Below are 20,249 nucleotides of genomic sequence, written 5' to 3' on the forward strand. Positions count from 1 at the left end.
CTTATATCTCAATTTGTTCGAAAGATAGCGTGATTACAACAGACAGACAGACAGACAGACGGACATGGCTAAATCGTCTTAGAATTTTACGCTGATCAAGAATATATATACTTTGTTGGGTCTGACATGAGTATTTCGAGGAGTTACAAACGGAATGACAAAATTAATATACCCTCCATAGTATGGTGGAGGGTATAAAATGCAACAAAATCAAACGCCCTAATTTTTACATTTTTTTTTAATTTTCTTGAATGAAAGCAAAAAATGTCGGAAATATCATCAAATGAAGCCGTCACACGCTGCCCGAATGTTGTTTTGCGGTATTTTGGCCCATTCCCGGCGAAGCGCTTGCTTGGGGTAATCGACACTTGGGTGTTGTTTAGTGCCAAACTTGCTTTCCAAAATACTCCAGACACAATAGTTCAACGGATTGGTATCCGTAGATTTTGGTAGCCATTGTGGGCTGGAAAAGAAGCGAAGAACCTCATTTTGTAAACATTCTTGGGTGGCGCGTGCTAAGATGGTTCTGTGTCCTGTTGGAATTTCCAAGGTCTGCGGCCAAAATGTTTGCGTGCCCAAGTCTTTAATACACCCTTCAGAATATTTTCGCCATAATTTTCGGCGGAGAGCGCATTATCAGCTGACCTCTTTGGCAAGTAAACACGATCATTTTTTTATACCCTACACCACAAGGTGGTCAGGGTATTATGTCTTTGTGCATTTGTTTGTAACAGGCAAAAGGAAACGAGATAGGCCCATAGTTCCTTTTGATGATCTGCATAGAATCACATTCTGAGTCGATTTATGCATCCCGTCCGTCCTGACCGTCTGTCCGTCCGTCTGTCCGTCCGTCTGTCCATGTATTTTTGTAAACAAAGTACAGTTCGCATTTATTGCCCTATCCAGATGAAATTTTGCACAAATCATTTTTTTGGCCCAAGGACGAACTCTATTGAAATTGGAGATAATCGGTAAAAATTTAGATATAGCTCCCATATATATCTTCGTCCGATTTGCCTTTTATTGTGCACCAAACGTGTAAAATCAGTCCGAATAGTATGGAATTTTGCACGTACGATCAGATTGGACCTGAAAATAAGTATAAGTACGAAATCGGTTCAGATATAGCTATAGCTCCCATATATATTGTTCATCCGATTTGTTATTTTTGTCCTCCGCAGCCGTAATATGCACTCTGCAACAACAATATTTGGGGAAATATATCAAATACAGCTCAGAAATACATTTACTAAATTTTATCGAGATCGGTTCAAATTTGGATATGGCTCCCATATATAACTTCGTCCGATGTACCTTTTATTGTGCACCAAACGTCTAATATTTGCCTAAATTGGATGAAATTTGGCACTTACGACCGAATTGAGTCAAGAAGCTGGTATGTTAAATTTGGTGAAGATCGGTTCAGATATAGCTATAGCTCCCATATATACTCTTCATCCGATTTGTCATATTTGTTACCCACAGCCGTAATATGCACTCCGTAACAACGATATTCAGCGAAATATATCAAATACAGCTCAGAAATATCTTTGCCAAATTTTATCGATATCGGTTCAGATTTGGTTATAGCTCCCATATATATTTTTATCCGATTTCAAATTAATTGTGCACCAAATGGGCAATACAAGTCCGAATTTAAAAGATACAAGTGCTTCGGCATATTTAGTCCCTTGAACTTTAAAATATAATTATAATCATAGCGTGTATGATTGAGTTCTCCCATAAAAACTTTTAATTGTTATGCGCAGCTCTACTAAATTAGCAAAGTGGTGTAGGGTATCATAAAATCGGCCCGCCCGACTTTAAGACTTTCTTTACTGGTTTTTCTTTACAAAATGCCGGACAACGAATGTTTTCTCATCGGAGGAAACCAAATTCTGCAGTTCACCACTTTCGGCCAAGCGAAACAACTCTTTAGCTGTTTTGAGTCCATTTTTTTCTGCTGCGGTGTAAGTTCTTGCACATTTTGGTTTATCAAGGACTTTACCCCGAGCTCATTTTTCAATAATTGCCGAATGGAATATTGCGATATGTACAGCTCACGAGCCATTTATCGGCCAGTGTGACGCGGATTTCGATCAAGTCGCTTCTTTACTTTTCGAACCATTTCTGCTGATGTTGCTGTTTTCTTCCGTTCACTTCCTTGACGTCGGGCTACGCTACCAGCATCCAGTATCACGATAACGAGCGATGGTACGAGACACAAAAGATTTATTCACTGTTAAATGCTGGAGTGCTCTAACGATAGCCACTTGAGGTTTTCCAGCCAAATATAAAGAAATCACACTATCACGCTTGAATTCCATCACGAAAAACTTTTTTTCTATAAAATTCTCACCAAAATGCTTTTGTACGCTTGTAAACCATATAATGAGCTGTCACTAGAATAATTTTAACAGCTGTCGGACGAGTGGCTTAGAAATGACAACAGTCTGAAGTCTGTATAAAGAAGATTCTTCTAGACATTTTTAAATGTCCCACAGAGGCTTTAAACACATTTATAGGGATCTTTAGAATTTTGTTAAATAAGCCTAGTATTTAAGAAAATTCTAAAGATCCCTATAAATGTGTTTAAAGCTTGTTTCTTAAAATTCCATATCATTCCTCCTTAACTTTTTGAGGAATAAAAAATTTCGCTAAACATTTTTAGGGATTATTGAATGGCCTTATAAATTCTCTGTATTCCTCACACAACCATAAACATATAACCAAACCAAACAAACCCTCACTCGTTACCCAACATTAAATCTCAACAAAGAAAGGTCACATGTAGGTCATTGTGATTAGTCAAGAATTTTGTAGAAATGGAAAACAAATCTAATTGGATTCTTGTTGGTATGCATAATTACCAAAACACCAACCAACCAATACTTTAGTAAATACACAAACCATTTATCAAAATTTTCCAACAACACCACCGTCGGCTCTGATATGGCAATTTAGAGTTTCGAGAAGAGGTAAACAACTCAAAATCATGTTGAACAATAAACGACAAATAATTTATTCCCGTTTTTATGGTACACAAGAAATTTATTTAATTTGAATATATTTATGGAACGCACACACACACATACATACTACCCGGCATCGGTCTTTAAGCGGCCATGTAACATTTCTTGGAAATCCCTTAATGTGTTAAAGCAACCAGGGGCAAGCAAGCAAGCGAGTATGTAGGTATGTAGTTGTAAAATGGCACATCATAAAGGACTTGATAAACAAGGATTTAATACCCGAGCCGACAATTTAAGACATTCACACAAACGCACATGAGACTACAACAAAATACTAACAAATCGTTCGTTTGTTTTATGACTTCCCTTCGGAGCAAAAAATCTGAAACATTTCAAAGTCGTTAATGATTTTACGACTTAGTTGAGCATCCTGTTTGAATGACTATCTCCTGTCTTTAACACGGTTTAAGTGATTTTGTTTTTGTTGTTGTTGTTGTTCAAAGACTAGTAGTTGTAGTCTCTGACAAGTAGGCCGCTTGAGGATCCTGTATGCAGGACACATAAATCTAATAGCAATTACAAGAAAAAAATCTCACGAATTTGTCTATTGCTACAGAGCTGTGTAAATGGTTGAAGAAGAATTCCTAAGAACAATTTATATACAATTTTCTTCTGATGAATACTTGAATTGAAGGTAAATACCTTCCGAAGGATATTTGTCTGTTTTTTTTTACATTTACAGCTTCCTACAGATATTTATCTTATGAAAATGTTTTCTTTGTCGTCTTGTGTTATTGTTTTTTTTGGTTGGTTGGTTGGTTAAAAGGCATCAAACTGCTTCCAAACCACAATTAACGCCGGATTTCCCCGGGAGGGTTGTTATTGTTAAATTTACATATGGATATTTACAGTTACATACTTACCATTGAACTCAGATGTGTGTGACCTTTTGTCCTTGCTGTCTTAGAAATAAAAGAAAAAGAAATTTAAATTAAGGCAGTAGAGTTTCAAAAGAAATTATTTTCGGAACATAAATTGGGACACAAACTTAACTGGATACAGAGAGTTTTCCCTCTCTCTCTTTCTCATCGAGAAGCAACAGTGCCACTTAGCCTTATCTGGTCATCTATTTTCAATCTGCGTGAGATTTCAAATCGATTAACAATTGATATAATACACATAACTGAACAATTTGTAATAAATTATAGAAATTATTGTTTACTGAGTGTTTGCAAATTCTTACCGGGAAAACTGCCTCAGAAGGAATTATTAAAAATCCGTTTTTTGTGGCCCATTTAAAAATGTTCCAAGATTTCATGCAATAATTTAAACATTTTATAATTTTTACAAATCTTTTTATAAACTGGACAGTCATTGTGTCCAATAACATGGAACTGGGGCACGGTGAAATTGTATCGTTTTAAGATTTCTTGAGGTTTATTTTAGGTGTAAAGTATCTTCTTCAATATTACCGACAACTATATGATTATTGGATTGAACATTTTAACCCACAAGCGTCAAGTCAAAAAAGGCGCATTTTTAGGCCTTTTTTCCAAAAAAAATTAAAAACTTAAAATTACTTTACAAAACAAGTAAGCAAAGGCTACAGTCGAGCGGGGCCGACCGTTGAATACCCTACAACACTATAATAAACCATACAGTTTATATAGGCGAAATACTCGAAAGAATTCCACAAAATATTGTGACAAATAATAAAAGAAAACCATCAGGTTTCGTTCTCTAATTTTCGAACAATAGCAACTTAAACTAATTTGCTCATTTCCAATTTATTGGTAGATGTTGCACGTAAATGGTCTTCCTAGATCTGGAACCAATATTTCCCAGAGACCTATAATTTCTCAGAAGTGGCAAAAGATTAACATTTATTGTTGGTTTTTGACTGAAACGCATCTATATGAGATACAGACATTTGACTATATTCTTCAACGAAATCAGCGTTAACGAAATAGTCAGAAGTGCGTCTTTCTTGTATTTGTGAATTCTCCAAAATGTCACTGGAATGGACATTTTCGTATTTTGTCTAAAAAAAGTTGGCAAACTATTTCACACATTGAATATTTTTGGATGGCCATCCAAAACTGCTTGGCTTTTGTAATGTCCGGTAACCCCCATTCAAATGTGCGTGAGGATCGGGCGATAATTACGACCTGCTGACAATTTTGCAGTTTTTTGGTCCATTTCAACCCCTAAATATATGGCGATCATCTCCAAAAAGAATAGGCTTTTATTCTGACCCTCATCTTATCTCCATGCAAAATTTCGTAAGGATCGGGCCATAAAGGCGATCTGTATATGATATTTGTTAGCTGTAGAAATATAACCAAATGTTTAATTCAAAATGAAAATATGCCAAAAATATGACAAAATTGAAAAAATATGAGAAAATGTTACAAAATCAATATTTTCAGCTTTAGAGAGATGTTTTTATGTGATTTTTTAAGACGTTTTTTCTTTCCTGCCAAGAGGCCATTCTGAATTAATGAGAACTGTCGAAATCAGTTCAGGCGTTCTCGACATATCAGAGATCTTTCAAGCATATCTTCTTTGATAGACAAATATATCGCACATATTTCGCTATATATCCGATTTATTGGATGTTATCATCAATGTAAAGATCAAAAGTAACCTTGTCATAGCTTTGTGATTTCGCCAGGATTTAAAATATTCGCGGTTTAATGAAAAATTTTGAATTTTTTCAACACAAAAGATATGGTCTTTTTTACCCGCTAAATATTATCCGATGACCACCCAAATTGGTAGGCTTCTTCCCCGCCCTAAACTCTAGCTACATGCGAAATTCCGTCGATTGGTCTATAATTGCGACCTGTATAGCTACTACAAAATCCGACATTTTTTAAGTATTTGGTCCATTCCAACCCCTAAACATTTGGCGATCATCTCTAAAATAAATAGGCTTCTATTCGACCTGTAGCGTGATTACAATTTAACATGGACAGACGGACGGACGGACATACATAGCTAGATCGACTCAGCTCGGCGAGCTAGGAAGATCCATATATACTTTCCTATATGGGAAACCAATATCCCGAGGTGTTACATAAATTCTGGCCCAATCAAACTTATAATACCCCCAACATATAGTGTTGTAGGGTATAATGATAGGTCAAAATCTATCAAAAGTCTAATCTATCAAAGCATTAAAAACAGCTGTATTTCATATGAGTTTATGCAAAATTCTCCTGCACAATTTTAGAAGCATGGTGCCAAGGATAAAAATATTCTTAATCATATTTCACATTAAGTCACCAAAAAAATAAATCTTCATTCCATTATATGCCAGGAAATTATTTGCATCTTTGTTGCCAACAAAAGCGAAAATATTTTCAATGCTTTTATTATTTTTCCCTAGGGCTTCTTTCGAGTTCTTGCATAAAAGTAAAAGAGAATTTTATTTTAGGCGATAAGTGTCAAAAAAAATATTTGAAACAAAATTTTACTATACATCTCAAAATAATATCTAGGAATAATTGTTTTTAAGAAAATTATATTTGATATTTGTGTATATTAAGTATAGCCCCCATATAATTGAACCTCCCCATATTTGGTATTTTTACGATTATAGCAAAATTTTCTAACTGAATAATTTAAAATTCGCTATTTAGATGTCAGAACGGGTTTTACCTCCTGTGGCAGAATATTGTCTATGTAGGTCCACATTTTGGTATAGCCTCCACATAATTTTCCTCCCCATATTCGGTATTTTGACAATTTTAGCCACATTTTCATAAGCAATGATTTAAAATTCGACATTTAGAGTTCATAACGGGTCTAACTCCAATGGTGGAATAATACAATACTTCACGATATTCCATATTTTTACGATTTTAGCCACATTTTCTTAGGGACTTACTTAAAATTCGATATTTGGATATCGTAAAGGGTTTATTACTGTAACAGATCAATTTATATATAGGTCAACGTTTTTCAATTGCCCCTATCCTTACTTTTCAAAGTATAAAAGTGTATAAAAAATCAGTCCGGCCGAACATAACTCCTTTTTTACTGTGAATATAACAACATTCTATGTCAAAATCTCCTTTAATGCGTGATTTTTTAGTAAAGTGCCAAAGGAAGAGATATTCGAGATCAAATTTCAATCCCATACTGGCTAGTTTTTTGGAAAATTCCAAGTGGTTTGTAGATGAAACCCCAGAAGAGTTTGGGTCTCTTAGGTCATACTTTTGTTTAAGCCGTTATATATGGTCTTGGCCATATACAAAGGGGGCTTAATATTTTGGGATATATTTTGAGTGTTTTGGATTACTGCAAGAATCATTGGTTTAAAAATGGTTAAATGTTACGAAATACAGCTCAAAATCTTGGGGTTTCGTTGTGTATGGTCAAGACATATAATGTGTCCTAAACAAAGTTTAGGCTGAGAACACAAAACTTTTTTGGAGTTTTCATCTACAAGCCAAATATCATAAAATTCACGTTGGATTTCTCCAGATTGGCTGTTACAGAGCAAATTTCAAAAGATTTCTAAATTTGTCGTAACTTAATAACAAATACGGCGTTTTTATAAACCAGAGTTGATGATACTTTTTTATGTCTCATAGTAAATATACAAATTTTATTTGGTCAGAAACTCATTATGAAATGTGATCTAGAATATTTCTTCATTCGACACTTTCCCCAAAAAAATAATAATGGTAAATGTAATTGCAATTTTCTTAACAGCTTTTATATCTAGATAAAAAGTATAGGGTAAGGCTTTTTAGGCTTTTTCAATATTTCAATTTTTCGACATTCTGAGTGAAATCTTTCAATTGCAGAAAAATAAAGTTGTTCAGATTCCATATTTTGTTTAGTTTTCGAAATAATAAACAACAATTGAATTTGTTTTCATTAAATTGGCAAAATTTGCAATTTTACCACAATAGTAGTTTTTTGCCAGTAGTCGGCACCATTTTCCAATGCTCGGCATGTCTATTTGCCAGTAGTCGTCATATGCTACTTCATTAAAAAAAAATATTATTTTGTATATTTTTTTTATTTCAAATAGTATAAAACAATGCTCTAATACTAATTCACAGTTTAATTAACTAATTTCGTTTTTAAATAGTGTTTTATTTAATTATCATTCTAAACCAAATATAGGTAGAAAAACAAGAATAGTATGGATTTTCAATTAAAATAAAAATGAGATTAAATAAAAAGTACATTTCTTATATTTGGAATTTGTGAATTGATCTTTTTCCTTAAGATAACCAACATTTTTTTAAATGCCACCACTATCTAAAACGTCAAATAGCTGATTTAAAAAAAAACCTACTTAATTTAGAAAAGTTGGTCAAAAAGCACAAATAAAAGCAACTGCCGACTCAAACTATTTTTTATTTGAGTAGTTTTTGTATTATTTTTTAATACTTTTCTCAAGTTTTGGTGAAATAGGTCAAAAAAGATATTTTTCTCGTAATCGGCACCCCCTGCCGACTACTGGCAAATCTCTTTTTTTTCTGTTCCTAATGTCGGCATTAAATAATATAAGAGAAAAATGCTTGATTATGTATGTTTTTTAAGTTATAAAATGATCTTTAGACTGTTATTTACATTAATAAAATATTTCTGATTCCAAAAGTATTAAATTTAATTTACTTAAATCGATTATTAAGTTGACGCCACCACTTATTTTTTCTTTACAAACAAGCACTATCGCTAACGAAAACCGTTATTCTCTCGTAATAAATGATCGGAGCTCATTGTTTTTTTTTTTTTTTTTTTTTTTTTTTTTTTTTTTTTTTTTACAGAAAGAGAGCTGAGCACACTGCTGACGTTTTTTTGCAATTATTTCATTATTTGGTCGATTCCATTTTTAGTTATTTAAGTTTAAAGTTCAAAACTACCGACTACTGGGACATGCCGAACTTAGGCGCACTTACCCTATTCTGAGAATTAAAAATTCTGTGTAGAATGTTTCCTCTTTTTAAACTTTCTGTCTGAAACGATTTTTTATGTTACTCTTGGGCTTGAGTTCAATAAAGCAGAATAAAAATCAATAAAAACCACAAGGAAATATTTTCCATTAAGAATTTCAGCAGAACTTTTTCCGGAAATTCCAAAAAAATGTTAAAGGGATGGAGTACCCCTCCATTTTCTTCCTTTATTTAGGTTACTTTGCGATGTAAATTTTCTCTTCTTTTTAGATATTTTTATAAAGACCTGGTCCTTTAATGTAATTATTTTTCATTGATGTGTAGTTTTGTTAACAGATGGATGATAAGATTATTGGCTGATATTTAAATGATAAATTAAAGACCGCAGTCCTAAAATATCCAAAACTCGAACTTCATAAAAAAGTCCATGTGTGTTGTTGTTACTTAGTTGAGAACTATACGACAACTACAAAATCTAGACAATTTGTAGTTTTTTGATCCATTTGAAATCCTAAATATGTTTTGCGAACATCTTCAAAAACAATAGACTTCTATACTTATCTTAAACCTACCTCATTTCGTGAACATGGGACAATAATTGCGACCTGAATGTAATACCCTCAACACATAATGTTGTAGGAAAAAAAAAACATTACAAAATGTTCAATTCAATATAGCAAGTCAAATTGAAAAAAAAAATCTCATGCAATAAAAAATATGAAAAAATTAAAAAAATATTACAGAAAAACCTTCACATTTTTTTTCTTTACTGTCAAAGTTTATTCTGAATTGCTGAGAATTGTTAAAATCGGTCCAGCCGTTAATGTTAAAATTTTTGTGATTTGGACACGGGAAGGATATGACCAGTATTGTTGATTTTCGAAATTAACCTAATTCCTATCTAATTTTTACAGTGTGCTGTTAAGCTGGTATTGAAGGGTTGTCATATTTTTTTCTTTGTTTGCCGGCGCCGAGTCACTAAGTCCAAATCTTCGGTTTTTTTATTCGGTGGTACACACACGAATGAATAAAACATTATTTTCAACCGGCTGGTAATGTGGGGTGTAGTTTGTTTACATTATATCTCTTTTATAGATCATTCGGATTATATGGCGCCCAATTTTTTCCAGGATATCTTGGGCATGCATAACAAAAGGTCAACATTTTCCTAGAAATTATTAATTTTCTCAATTGATGTTAATGTAGTATAATGGAAGAGTAGATAGAATCGTGGGCTCGATACTTTCCTGTGCCTACCAAATTTTACAACCAAACCAAAATAGCATTCCCAAAACACAAACAATGTGGGTACCTCTATCTCAAAAAAATCCTGAATATAGAAGGTTACAAGTCATTCTCAGATTAGCAGTAATCTGTGGAGATTAGAAAAATCACCCGCATACGAAAATCACATTTGAAAGAATTCGTTATATTGTTTACAGCGAAAAAGTGACCTTGGATAAACAGTTTGCAATCTATGAAATTTCATCACTTTTAAATGCCTATCTGCTGGCCAGATGTTATCTAACCATGTCACGTATTTGAAGAAGTAAATTATCTAGCTTCGTGTATGTCAATTTCATGAAATTGCTGGAAAATACCTCTCGGTATCAGATCGTTTTCTTTTATCCTTATCACGATAACAAATTTACGTTGGTGAAATATTAAATTTTTTGCAAATACTCACCACCCATAAAATAATTTTCCCACCCAAAATTACAACAGAAAATATCCATTTTCTTTCACGGGAGGCATATCGATTTTCAGTGTCAGTGAAAAGGGTCTTTTTACTGTCTCGACATTTTTTTATTCGGAATGTAACAAAACAAACTTTTGTTTCGTTACTTTTAGAAAAAAAAGTTAATTTCATTTCGTTTTCATATTTTAGATATTCAAATAAATCTGTTATTGACTTGCTTGTGTTATTTGTCTTTTTGTTTTCATTTGTATTTTTCTTGTGGTGTGTCTGTGTGTGTGTGTGTGGTTAACTAACAAATAAAAACAATAACCCGAACTCAACAATTATTTAACCATCAACAACAAGAATTGTTATCCTTGTTAATGTCGGCGTTTGTTTAAACGAAACAAAATACGTATTTTGTAAAATTGGAAAATTTCTTTGTTGTTGTCTGGCTGGTTGTCTGACTGGTAGGCTCGCTGGTTGGAATTTCCAAAACAACAAGCCCCGACACAAACACACGAAACTCCACACATCATTCTTCATGTGCACAGACAAACAAGAGACAGACAGACGGGAGGATAACCTGGAATTGTGTTCAGGGATTTGTAAACATTCACAGGGGAAATTTGCTTTTATTATTATTTTCTAAAGAAAAACACGCACCAACACATACATACACGCACACGTACATCGAATACAAATTAACACAGACTTAGTTGAGTAAAGAGATCTTAGGCCGGGAGTGATTGGTAGGCAGAAAAGGCCTTTAAGAACTTCATAGCCTTAGGGCATTGCTCAGAAAGAGGAGTGAAGAATAATTCTCATTCACTCAAAATAAAAAGTCTTCAAGAGGTGAAATACCTCTCATGGATATATGCATAATTATGACACATCAAGACTGGCCCTCTTGGAAAAATTCAAGATTCTAGCTTCAGCCGTTTCGCCTGGGCTTGTTTTTTTTTTTGGGAAATTCGAACTAAAAGGGTACGAAAAGTACTAAAATTTACTAAAAACAAGTAAAAATACCCTCCGCCATTTGGAACGAATTTGGCAATATTCAAAAAAATAAAATCCGTTATAAATTCTGTTAAAATCTTAAAAATGCCGAATGCAGCGGTTTTATTAGGGTCTATACGACGACATGGACCAGCATATTCAGCTTTCATCATAAGCCATTACAATATTCAAATGCGAAACTTGAAAAGAATAATTCGACGAGCTAAAATCATCAAAACACCGAATATAAGGAGGTACTATTATATGGAGGCTATACCAAAACGTGGACCTGCACAGACAATTTTCGATCATAGGTTGTAGTATCCATTACGAACGTCAAATACCAAATTTGAAACAATTCCGGTCAATAATGTCGCTAAAATCATCAAAGAACCGAATATCGGGAGGTACCATTAAATGGGGACCTACATGACCCATTTTCAATACCATATCTCCCGCAGACATAATACACATTCGAGTAACATTTTATCAACCTTCTTCCTTTCGTTCGGAAGCTAGAGTGATTTCCACAGACGGACGGACATCGCTAAATCGACACAGAATTTCATGCTGATTAGGAATATATATACTTTGTGGGGTCTAAAATGTATATTTCGGGGTGGTACAAACGGAATGACAAACTTAATATACCCTCCATACTATGGTGGGGGTTATAAAAATTGACAACTTTGTATTGTGCAGACGTAATGCACTAGAATTCTAAAATTTAGGAATTTTTGGAAATTTAAAATTTAAGGTAACGAGAAGTTTGAAAATGCTGCTAAACCTCTAAAATGGTACCACTGGGTATTATGTGAACGGAGAGAGCTAAACTTGAAATTTAGTATGAGAATCAAGTTTTGAAAATAATTTTAATGTATGAAGGAGGTTTTGGAAATGTGTACTAAATGATACTAGATTTGGCATTTGGTGAAGGGATCTGGTATTGAGATATGGAGGTGGTTTTGGAAATATGGACTATAAATTAACGAAGAGTACTAAATAGTACTAAATTTGGAATTGGGTGGAGGAATAGAGCTGAAATCCTAAAATTTGATATGCGCGTCACTGTTGGTGTCTGTGGTTACGATGAGGGTGTGGTTTTTGCAATTGTGTACTATAATTGTTCGACAAGTACTAAATGGTACTAAATTTGGCATTGAGTGAAAAAATAGGGTTGGATACCTCAAAATTAATATTGAGGTCTCTGTTGGTATGTGGGATTGAGGTGGTTTTGGAAATGTGTACTATAAATGTACGAAAAGTACTAAGTGGTACTAAATTGGGTACTGGGTGAAGGGATAGTGCTGGAAATGTGTACTAAAATTGTATGAAAAGTACTGAATGGTACTAAATTTGGTATTGGGTGAAGGGATTAGAGAAAAATATTCAAATTTGATATTAAAGTCTCTCTTGGTATCTGAAATCGGGATATGAAGGTGGTTTTGGAAATGTGTACTATATTCGTACAAAAGGTACTAAGTGGTATTAAACATTAAACTTTGGTATTAAACATTTTCCTATTATTCTTTCCAAAAAAAGGAAAAACTTAAATAATATTTAAAAAGTTGAAAATCTGAAAATTTAGTATTGATTTAAAAGTGTCTTCAAACTGAAGAAAATATGGATTTAGGGTACTAAAAAGGCCTAACAGGAACTTTTAGAAAAACTCTAAAATTTTAAGTTGGACTTTTCGCTGACGAAGTATTGAGCAATTGCTAATCTCATATAAAGAGAAAGAGAAAATGCGTATAAAGAACCCAATCTTTCATTCTCAAAAATGCATTACTGCAGCCTAAGCAAAGATATGCTGCGGTTGTGTTCTTATAGGTCAATTTCAAATTTTAAAGGACAAGAATTTCCAAAATCCAAAAGAGATTTTACTAAAAGATAATAAGATAATGATTGTTTCATTCTGCAGTATCCCTCCACTGGATTAACTTCATATTACTCTCTGTTAAAGAGAGCAATGTTTTTAAAAACGAAACTGACAGCCTTATCATATTTGCTTATCGCGACTAATATAATGATTTCATACCGGCGAATGGAATAGTCACTTGGCTATTTTATAGCGATGTCCGTCCGTCTGTCCGTCTCTGGAAATCACTCTAGCTTCCAAACGAAATGAAGTAGACTGATAAAATTTTACTCAAATATATATATATATTATGTCTGCAGGACTTTTGGTATTGAAAATGGGTCATGTAGGTCTACTTTTTGGAATAGCCCCCATATAATGGTACCTCCCGATATTCGGTATTTTGGCCATTTAACAGGCATTATTCATTCCGGAAATATTTCAAATTTGATATTTGAAATTCGTAATAGATACTACAGCCTATGACAGAAAATTGTCCGTGCACGCCTTCGTATAGCCCCTATATTTGGTATTTTGCTGATTTCAGCGACATTATTTACCGGAATTGTTTCAAATTTGGTATTTGAAGTTCGTAAAGGATACTACACCCTAAGACAGAAAATTGTCTGTGCAGGTCCACGTCATCGTATAGCCCACATATAACGCTACCTCCCAGTATTCGGTATTTTGATGATTTTAGCGTCATCACTCACCAGAATTGCTTCAAATTACGTATTTAGAGTTCGTTATGGGTACTACAGTCTGTGACTGAAAATTGTCTATGCAAGTCCAGGTCTTCGTATAGGCCCCATGTATCAGTACCTCCCTATATACGGTATTTTGACGATTTTAGGTACAATACCCACCGAAATTGTTTGAGATGTGGTAATTGAAGTTCGTAATGGATGCTACAGTCTGTGGCAGAAAATTGTCTATGCAGGTCCAGGTCTTCGCACAGCTCCGATATAACGATACCTCCGTATATAGGATGTTTTGACGATTTTAGCTACACTATTCACCGTTTATTTCAAGTTTCGAATGAATATGACAAACAATGCCTATGTAGGCCCACGTCGTATAGACCCCAATATAACGGTTATATTTGGTATTTTAAAAATTTTAACAGAATGTTTTAAGGATTTTATTTTTTGAAAATTTCCAAATTCGTTCCAAATGGTGGAGGGTATTCAAAGTTCGGCCCGGCCGAACTTACTGCTTTTTAACTTGTTTTGTTCAAGTTTCGCATTTGAATATTATAATGGCTTATGACAAAAGTGGCCTATGCAGGTCCACGTTGTAGTATAGACCCTATTATAACGGATATATTCGGTATTTTTTAAGATTTTTACAGAATTTTGTAAGGGTTTTATTTTATTTATTTATTTATTTATTTTTTTTTTTTTTTGAGAATTGACAAATTCGTTCCAAATGGTAGAGGGTATCCGAATTTCTCTTCTTTGATTTTGAAAAACATTTCATTCGAAAAAGGCCCGAGGTCCATAAATCCTGTGACGTTTCCCCGCTGGTCAGGTTCGAACAAATACCAAGGCATAGCCTTGTTACACGCACGTACAGCAATTCAGGCAGCCGGCTTTTTGAATTGTTAACCTACAAGAAAAACAACATTGATCGTCAACAATAACAACAAAAAAGAGGGGTAGGTTAGGATAAGGATGGATGTGCCTCTATTTAGTATGAATGAGTAAATGTGTGTGTGTATATGCGATTTGATGGTGAGGTAGTCTGGCAAATTAAACGCACACACACACACACACACCAACAAACATTTACCAAAGATAAATATTACCCGTGCCACAAAGGCATACACGGACACGGACGGGGTGGAAAATAAACAATCACGTTTGACACTGAAAATCAGTTGAATTCGGTGAAGTAACGGGGAATGTTCGTTTGCCCAGCGGTACAGGAGAGACAAAAACGAAGAAAAATACATTTTTGAACGAAAATAAAACAGAGAAATGCCTATCATTCGTAAAAATAGAAACGTGGAAATATTCAAGTGTCGTTACAGCAGCCTTGCATCCCTTTGAGGGTCTAATTTACATCTTTAAGATGTTAATTTTATGTAAATTTACAAGATGAGAGCATGAGTGAGAGGGAGAAAGAGATAGAAAGTGAAAAGAATTTAACCCTTTACAAGATGCATATGCATGCTTAAACATGTGTGTCCTCCATGAAGTGTAAAAGTGGAAATAAAAAATCAAAAAATTAAAAACGAAACCCTTGAGAACCAAAAAAAAAAAAAAAAAACAACAACAACAACAGAAAAAAATCGTCGCCATGGAACGACGTAAATCGAATCGTCATTCATACATCAAACTAGTGGCAAGCACCAAGGATACAACGCGCACGGTACCGGTAGCGGCGGGTACAACATTACGACGTTCACGTTCCATGCGCGATTCGATACGTAAACTTCGTGTTCGCCTAAATAATCAACACCATTCGATTGTGGCAAATTCTCCGTTCAAATTTAATCTCGCCGTGCACAATCGCCAAAGACACTATGAAAAATTTACAGAGTATTCGGAATCGGATATTGAATTGGATCAAAAAGATATAGAAACGCCGATATTGAAACGAAAAGAAAAATATCACTGCAATCCGACGTTGAATATGGATCTCATGATGTCTTGTGATACAATTGAGGATTTAATGTCCAACTTACTGGTACCGCGTAAAGCTTGTAAATTGCTGCAAATACCGGAAACGTATTGTGCCAAATATCTTCAGGAGCAGCAGCAGCAACTGAAACAACAACAACAACAAATTCAGCAACGCAAAATGTCCAATAAATGTGATTCTGAAAATTACAACGATTTGGAGGAGAGCGACATGCTGCTGCTCACTAATCACAATCGGAAAAATCAAATTTTCGATGACTTATCGAAAAGTTTAAGCCAAGGCATTTATGGCACCACCCGTCATCGTACAGCCACCATACGTAAACCAATGCCGTACCTGAATAGTAGTAGGTGTCCTTTTCGTTGTCTTCTTCTTCGTCTACACTTTTATTATTATCTTTAATACCGGTTTGTTGCTATTGTATTTATATGAAGTGTTTTATAAGGGTTGTAAAAGAGAGAATATAAATATCTTCCCAGGTGCCAGACAGGATTTTTATTTTTGCTGTGATTATTTGTGGCTGGCTATGTGTGTGTGTGTGCGTGAGTTGAATCTCTAATTCCAAGTATTTTGTCTTAAATTCATGGCTAAGTGGAATTTTGTTAGAAGCTTTAAAAACGACTTTGTCACATAATTCTAGAAATGTGTTTTTTTGGAAAGAAATGTAATGTCCGATTTGGTTGGCATTGGATTATTTGAAATCTTAAGGATGGATTTGCTTTTACCAAAAAGCCATGTGATTATATTTTTAAGGCAAACCGTTTCACTTAAAAAGGAAAATGTAGAAATGACGTTAAATTTGGTCGGGTCCAATTTTTTTACCATTTACTGTTTGAAATCTTATTTTTTGGCAAATCGGCTATGCAAAAACCACTAAAACAAATAACGCGAAATATCAATTTGAAGCTGATTTGCTTAGAAATTGGCAGCAAATCCCTTCAAAATACCAAAAATCAGGAATCAAAAAAAATTATATAGGGACCACAAACAGTATTTTTGGGTAATGAATTAATCAATCCACTGAAAAAAAAAAACAAAATATCAAATTACAAATGATTTAGTTCCAAAAATAGGGCTATGCTAAAAATTGGATGAAACCCGAAATGTCAAATGACCTGTTTAAAATAGTTGAAAAAATTTCAAAACCAACCTTCGAGTGACCAAATAGCGCGTTATTTTATTGGGACCGCCAAGTATTTTAATACCCTTATCCATATGACTACAGACAGTATATATCATATGATACGGCCAAAACGTACCTCATTGAAATAACCGGTTTTCGACCCCCCCCCCCCCCCTCTTTATCTGGCTGGCCGGTACGGAAGATGACTCTCGCAGGGAGTATCCGATTTTGTCGAAACTTGGTACATTTTTATTGTTAGATCGAGTTCAGAGATGAACAACATCGGTCCACTCCTCCTGGTATCTTCCCCACAAAAGGTCAAAATTTTCAAAGAAAAAAATTTACCTTATAGAATTAGATTTCGTGCAAACTTTGAAAACCCCAAGCTTTGAAAATGGACAATATCCGCCTATCCATCAAATATCCCCCTCAAAAAGGCTCAACATTTGGAACAATTATGACTCTTGACAAATGAGTAACAAAAGTCCGATTGTTTTCAAATTTCACACATCCAAATATTTTTGTACTAACATAAGAGCTAATGCGAAGATTAAATATATCGGACCACTCTTTCTGGCATCTCGCCTACAACGGGTCAAAATTTTAAATAACCACGAAGCTTATAAAACGCGAAATTACTATTCGATCATTTTTAAACTCGGCACATCTTAATATTTCTACTAACGCAAGATCAGATGTGAAGAATGAATATATCGAACCACTCCTTCTGATACCGCAAAAGGATTCAAAATTTTGAATAGCCGAAACGCTCATAAAATGCAAAATAAAATTCCGATTCTCTTTCCTTTATAGTACATCCCCCACAGAGGGTCATAATTTTAACTACTTATATCTCTCATAAGTTGCGAAACAAGTGAGCGATTCTATTCAAACGTGGTTTTTTCTCCACCAGACATCTGATGTGAATATGGAATTTATTGCCTCATTCCTTCTCACCCATAAAAGGTTAACATTATTAACAGGGTGAGATAAAAAAATTGCAACATTGTCAAACGCCATAGTTTTTACATTTTTTAAAACTTTTATTGAATAAATTGTCCGCTGGAAATGAAGCGAGGAACCTCATCTTGTAACCATTCTTAGGTGTCACGTGCTGAGTGCGATGGTGCTGAGTCTTGTTGGAATGTCCAAGGTCTGCGGCCAAAATGTTTGCGTGCCCAAGGCTTTAATACACCCTCCAGAACATTTTCGTGATAATATTCGACATTTATTTTGATGCCAAGGTTGATTAATACGAGCTGAGAGCGACCATAGGCTGTTATGGCGGCCCACACCATCACCATGGTCGGCGCTTGAGTTCTGGTGGTCAACCGAACGGTGAACATTTTCAGCTGACCTATTTGGCAAGTAAACACGATCATTTGTTTGTTTGTTTACAAACTGCTGGACAATGAATGTTTTCTCATAGGAGAAAACCAAATTCGGCAATTCACCCCTTTCAGCCAAGCGAAACAACTCTTTAGCTATTTTGAGTCTATTTTCTTTCTGTTGCGGTGTAAGTTCTTGCACCTTTTGGAATTTCAATGGCTTCACCGCGAGCTTATTTTCCAATATTTACCGAATGGAATATTGCGATATGTTCAGCTCACGAGCCATTTTTCGGCCACTGCGACGCGGGTTTCGATCAAATCGCTTCTTTACTTTTCGAACTATTTCTGCTGATGTTGCAATTTAATTCAATTTAGTTAATTTAGTCGCGTATTGCGTCCCTTTCTTTGAAGTTCTCTGAGATCTGAGATTTAGACCTCCAGTAGGCCATGTTTATATTGAAGTCTTGTCAGAGGTCTGCTGTACACAGAAATCTCCTAAAGGTATTCTCAATGGAAAAAGCGTCCTGAAAAACTTTTAGGCATAGAAAAAAAAATTAATATATAGCAGAACCTTTGAGAGACTTTTATATATTTTCATCTAGAGATTTGAATACCTTTCTATCTATCTTTTTTGCCAAGAAATCCCAATTTGGGACTCAGCTCTTACCTTTACTTTTATATGATCCCAAAATTGTTACATCATAAATATTTTAGTTATGAAAATGTTGGCTATAAAAAACCTCGGACCGCCTGGAAGTCTTCTATATATAGAAGACCGCCCAAAAGTCTTCTATACTTAAGAAACCCTTTGGAAAAATTTCTCCTCCGGCTCTTTCTATTTATTTAAAAATCTATAATATTAAAATAATCCATAAAAATCATCAATATTGCCCATTTTTGTGGGAACAGAAGCTTCTTTTCTTTTTCGTTCTTTTCATGAAAATAATTAAGTTCTAATTTCAAACAAGATTTTAATAAAAAAAAACAAACATTTTCATCAATAATAAAATTTCAAATCAATCATATGCTTATTAATTTATATTCAAATTTTAAGAAGAAATTTAAAACAAAAACCGAAAAAACAATTCTCATAATTATATTGATTTAAGAAATTGTTTTCAATATCTGTTAAAAAAAATGCCATTTTGGATAACTATTCTTTGGAATGAGCTTAAAATCATCAACCAGTTTGAGATCGAAGACCAGACTTATAAGATCATTTCAATGTTGGTTTTGTTTCTTTTTGTTTTTTTTTGGATATTACGAAAGCATAACAGTCCATATGTCACGAAACGGACTGGTTGTCGTTATCGTGTTTTCTTCATTTTTTTTTTCTCCATACAGGGTCATTTGATGATTAATCGATTGTTGGATATTGAATTCAGTGGTCACCTCAAGGAAAGATGATTAAACGAAAGAAAGAAAGACATAACATAAAATGAGAAAAAAATTAATATTCTTTTGTCTAGGCCTTTTTTGTCACAAAAATATTTTTCTATGGAATTTCAAATACAAAATGATTTTATTGGCAAAAAATAGAATTTTTACAGTTTTAATGATTATAAAACACAAAAAGTAATGACTTAACAGCTCATTTGGTTAATATTTTGTTTAGGAACAACAATATTTTTATGTGGAAATTATACGGCGGGGGTCTTCCCATGTGTTCTATTACATATCTAAGAATTGTTGGTTTCGTTATAATAATAATGAAATCTATCTTT

At 34.1% G+C, this 20,249-nt stretch overlaps 1 protein-coding gene across 5 annotated transcripts in view; it reads left to right on the forward strand.

Annotated features, from left to right (window-relative positions):
* Positions 1–20,249, forward strand: part of LOC101890185 (uncharacterized) — a 93,059-nt gene that overhangs the window by 45,140 nt on the left and 27,670 nt on the right. The window contains exon 1 of one of the 5 annotated variants that reach the window (XM_059127949.1): positions 15,259–16,417. The exons of the other annotated variants lie outside the window; for them this stretch is intronic. Within the exon in view, the coding sequence (XP_058983932.1) occupies positions 15,727–16,417 (691 nt within the window). The 5' untranslated portion in view covers positions 15,259–15,726. Of the gene's footprint in view, positions 1–15,258; positions 16,418–20,249 lie in introns of those variants that run through there. 5 annotated transcript variants of the gene reach the window in all.

The sequence above is a fragment of the Musca domestica genome, unplaced genomic scaffold, assembly GCF_030504385.1.
Source record: "Musca domestica strain aabys unplaced genomic scaffold, Musca_domestica.polishedcontigs.V.1.1 49, whole genome shotgun sequence".
NCBI lineage: Eukaryota > Metazoa > Arthropoda > Insecta > Diptera > Muscidae > Musca > Musca domestica.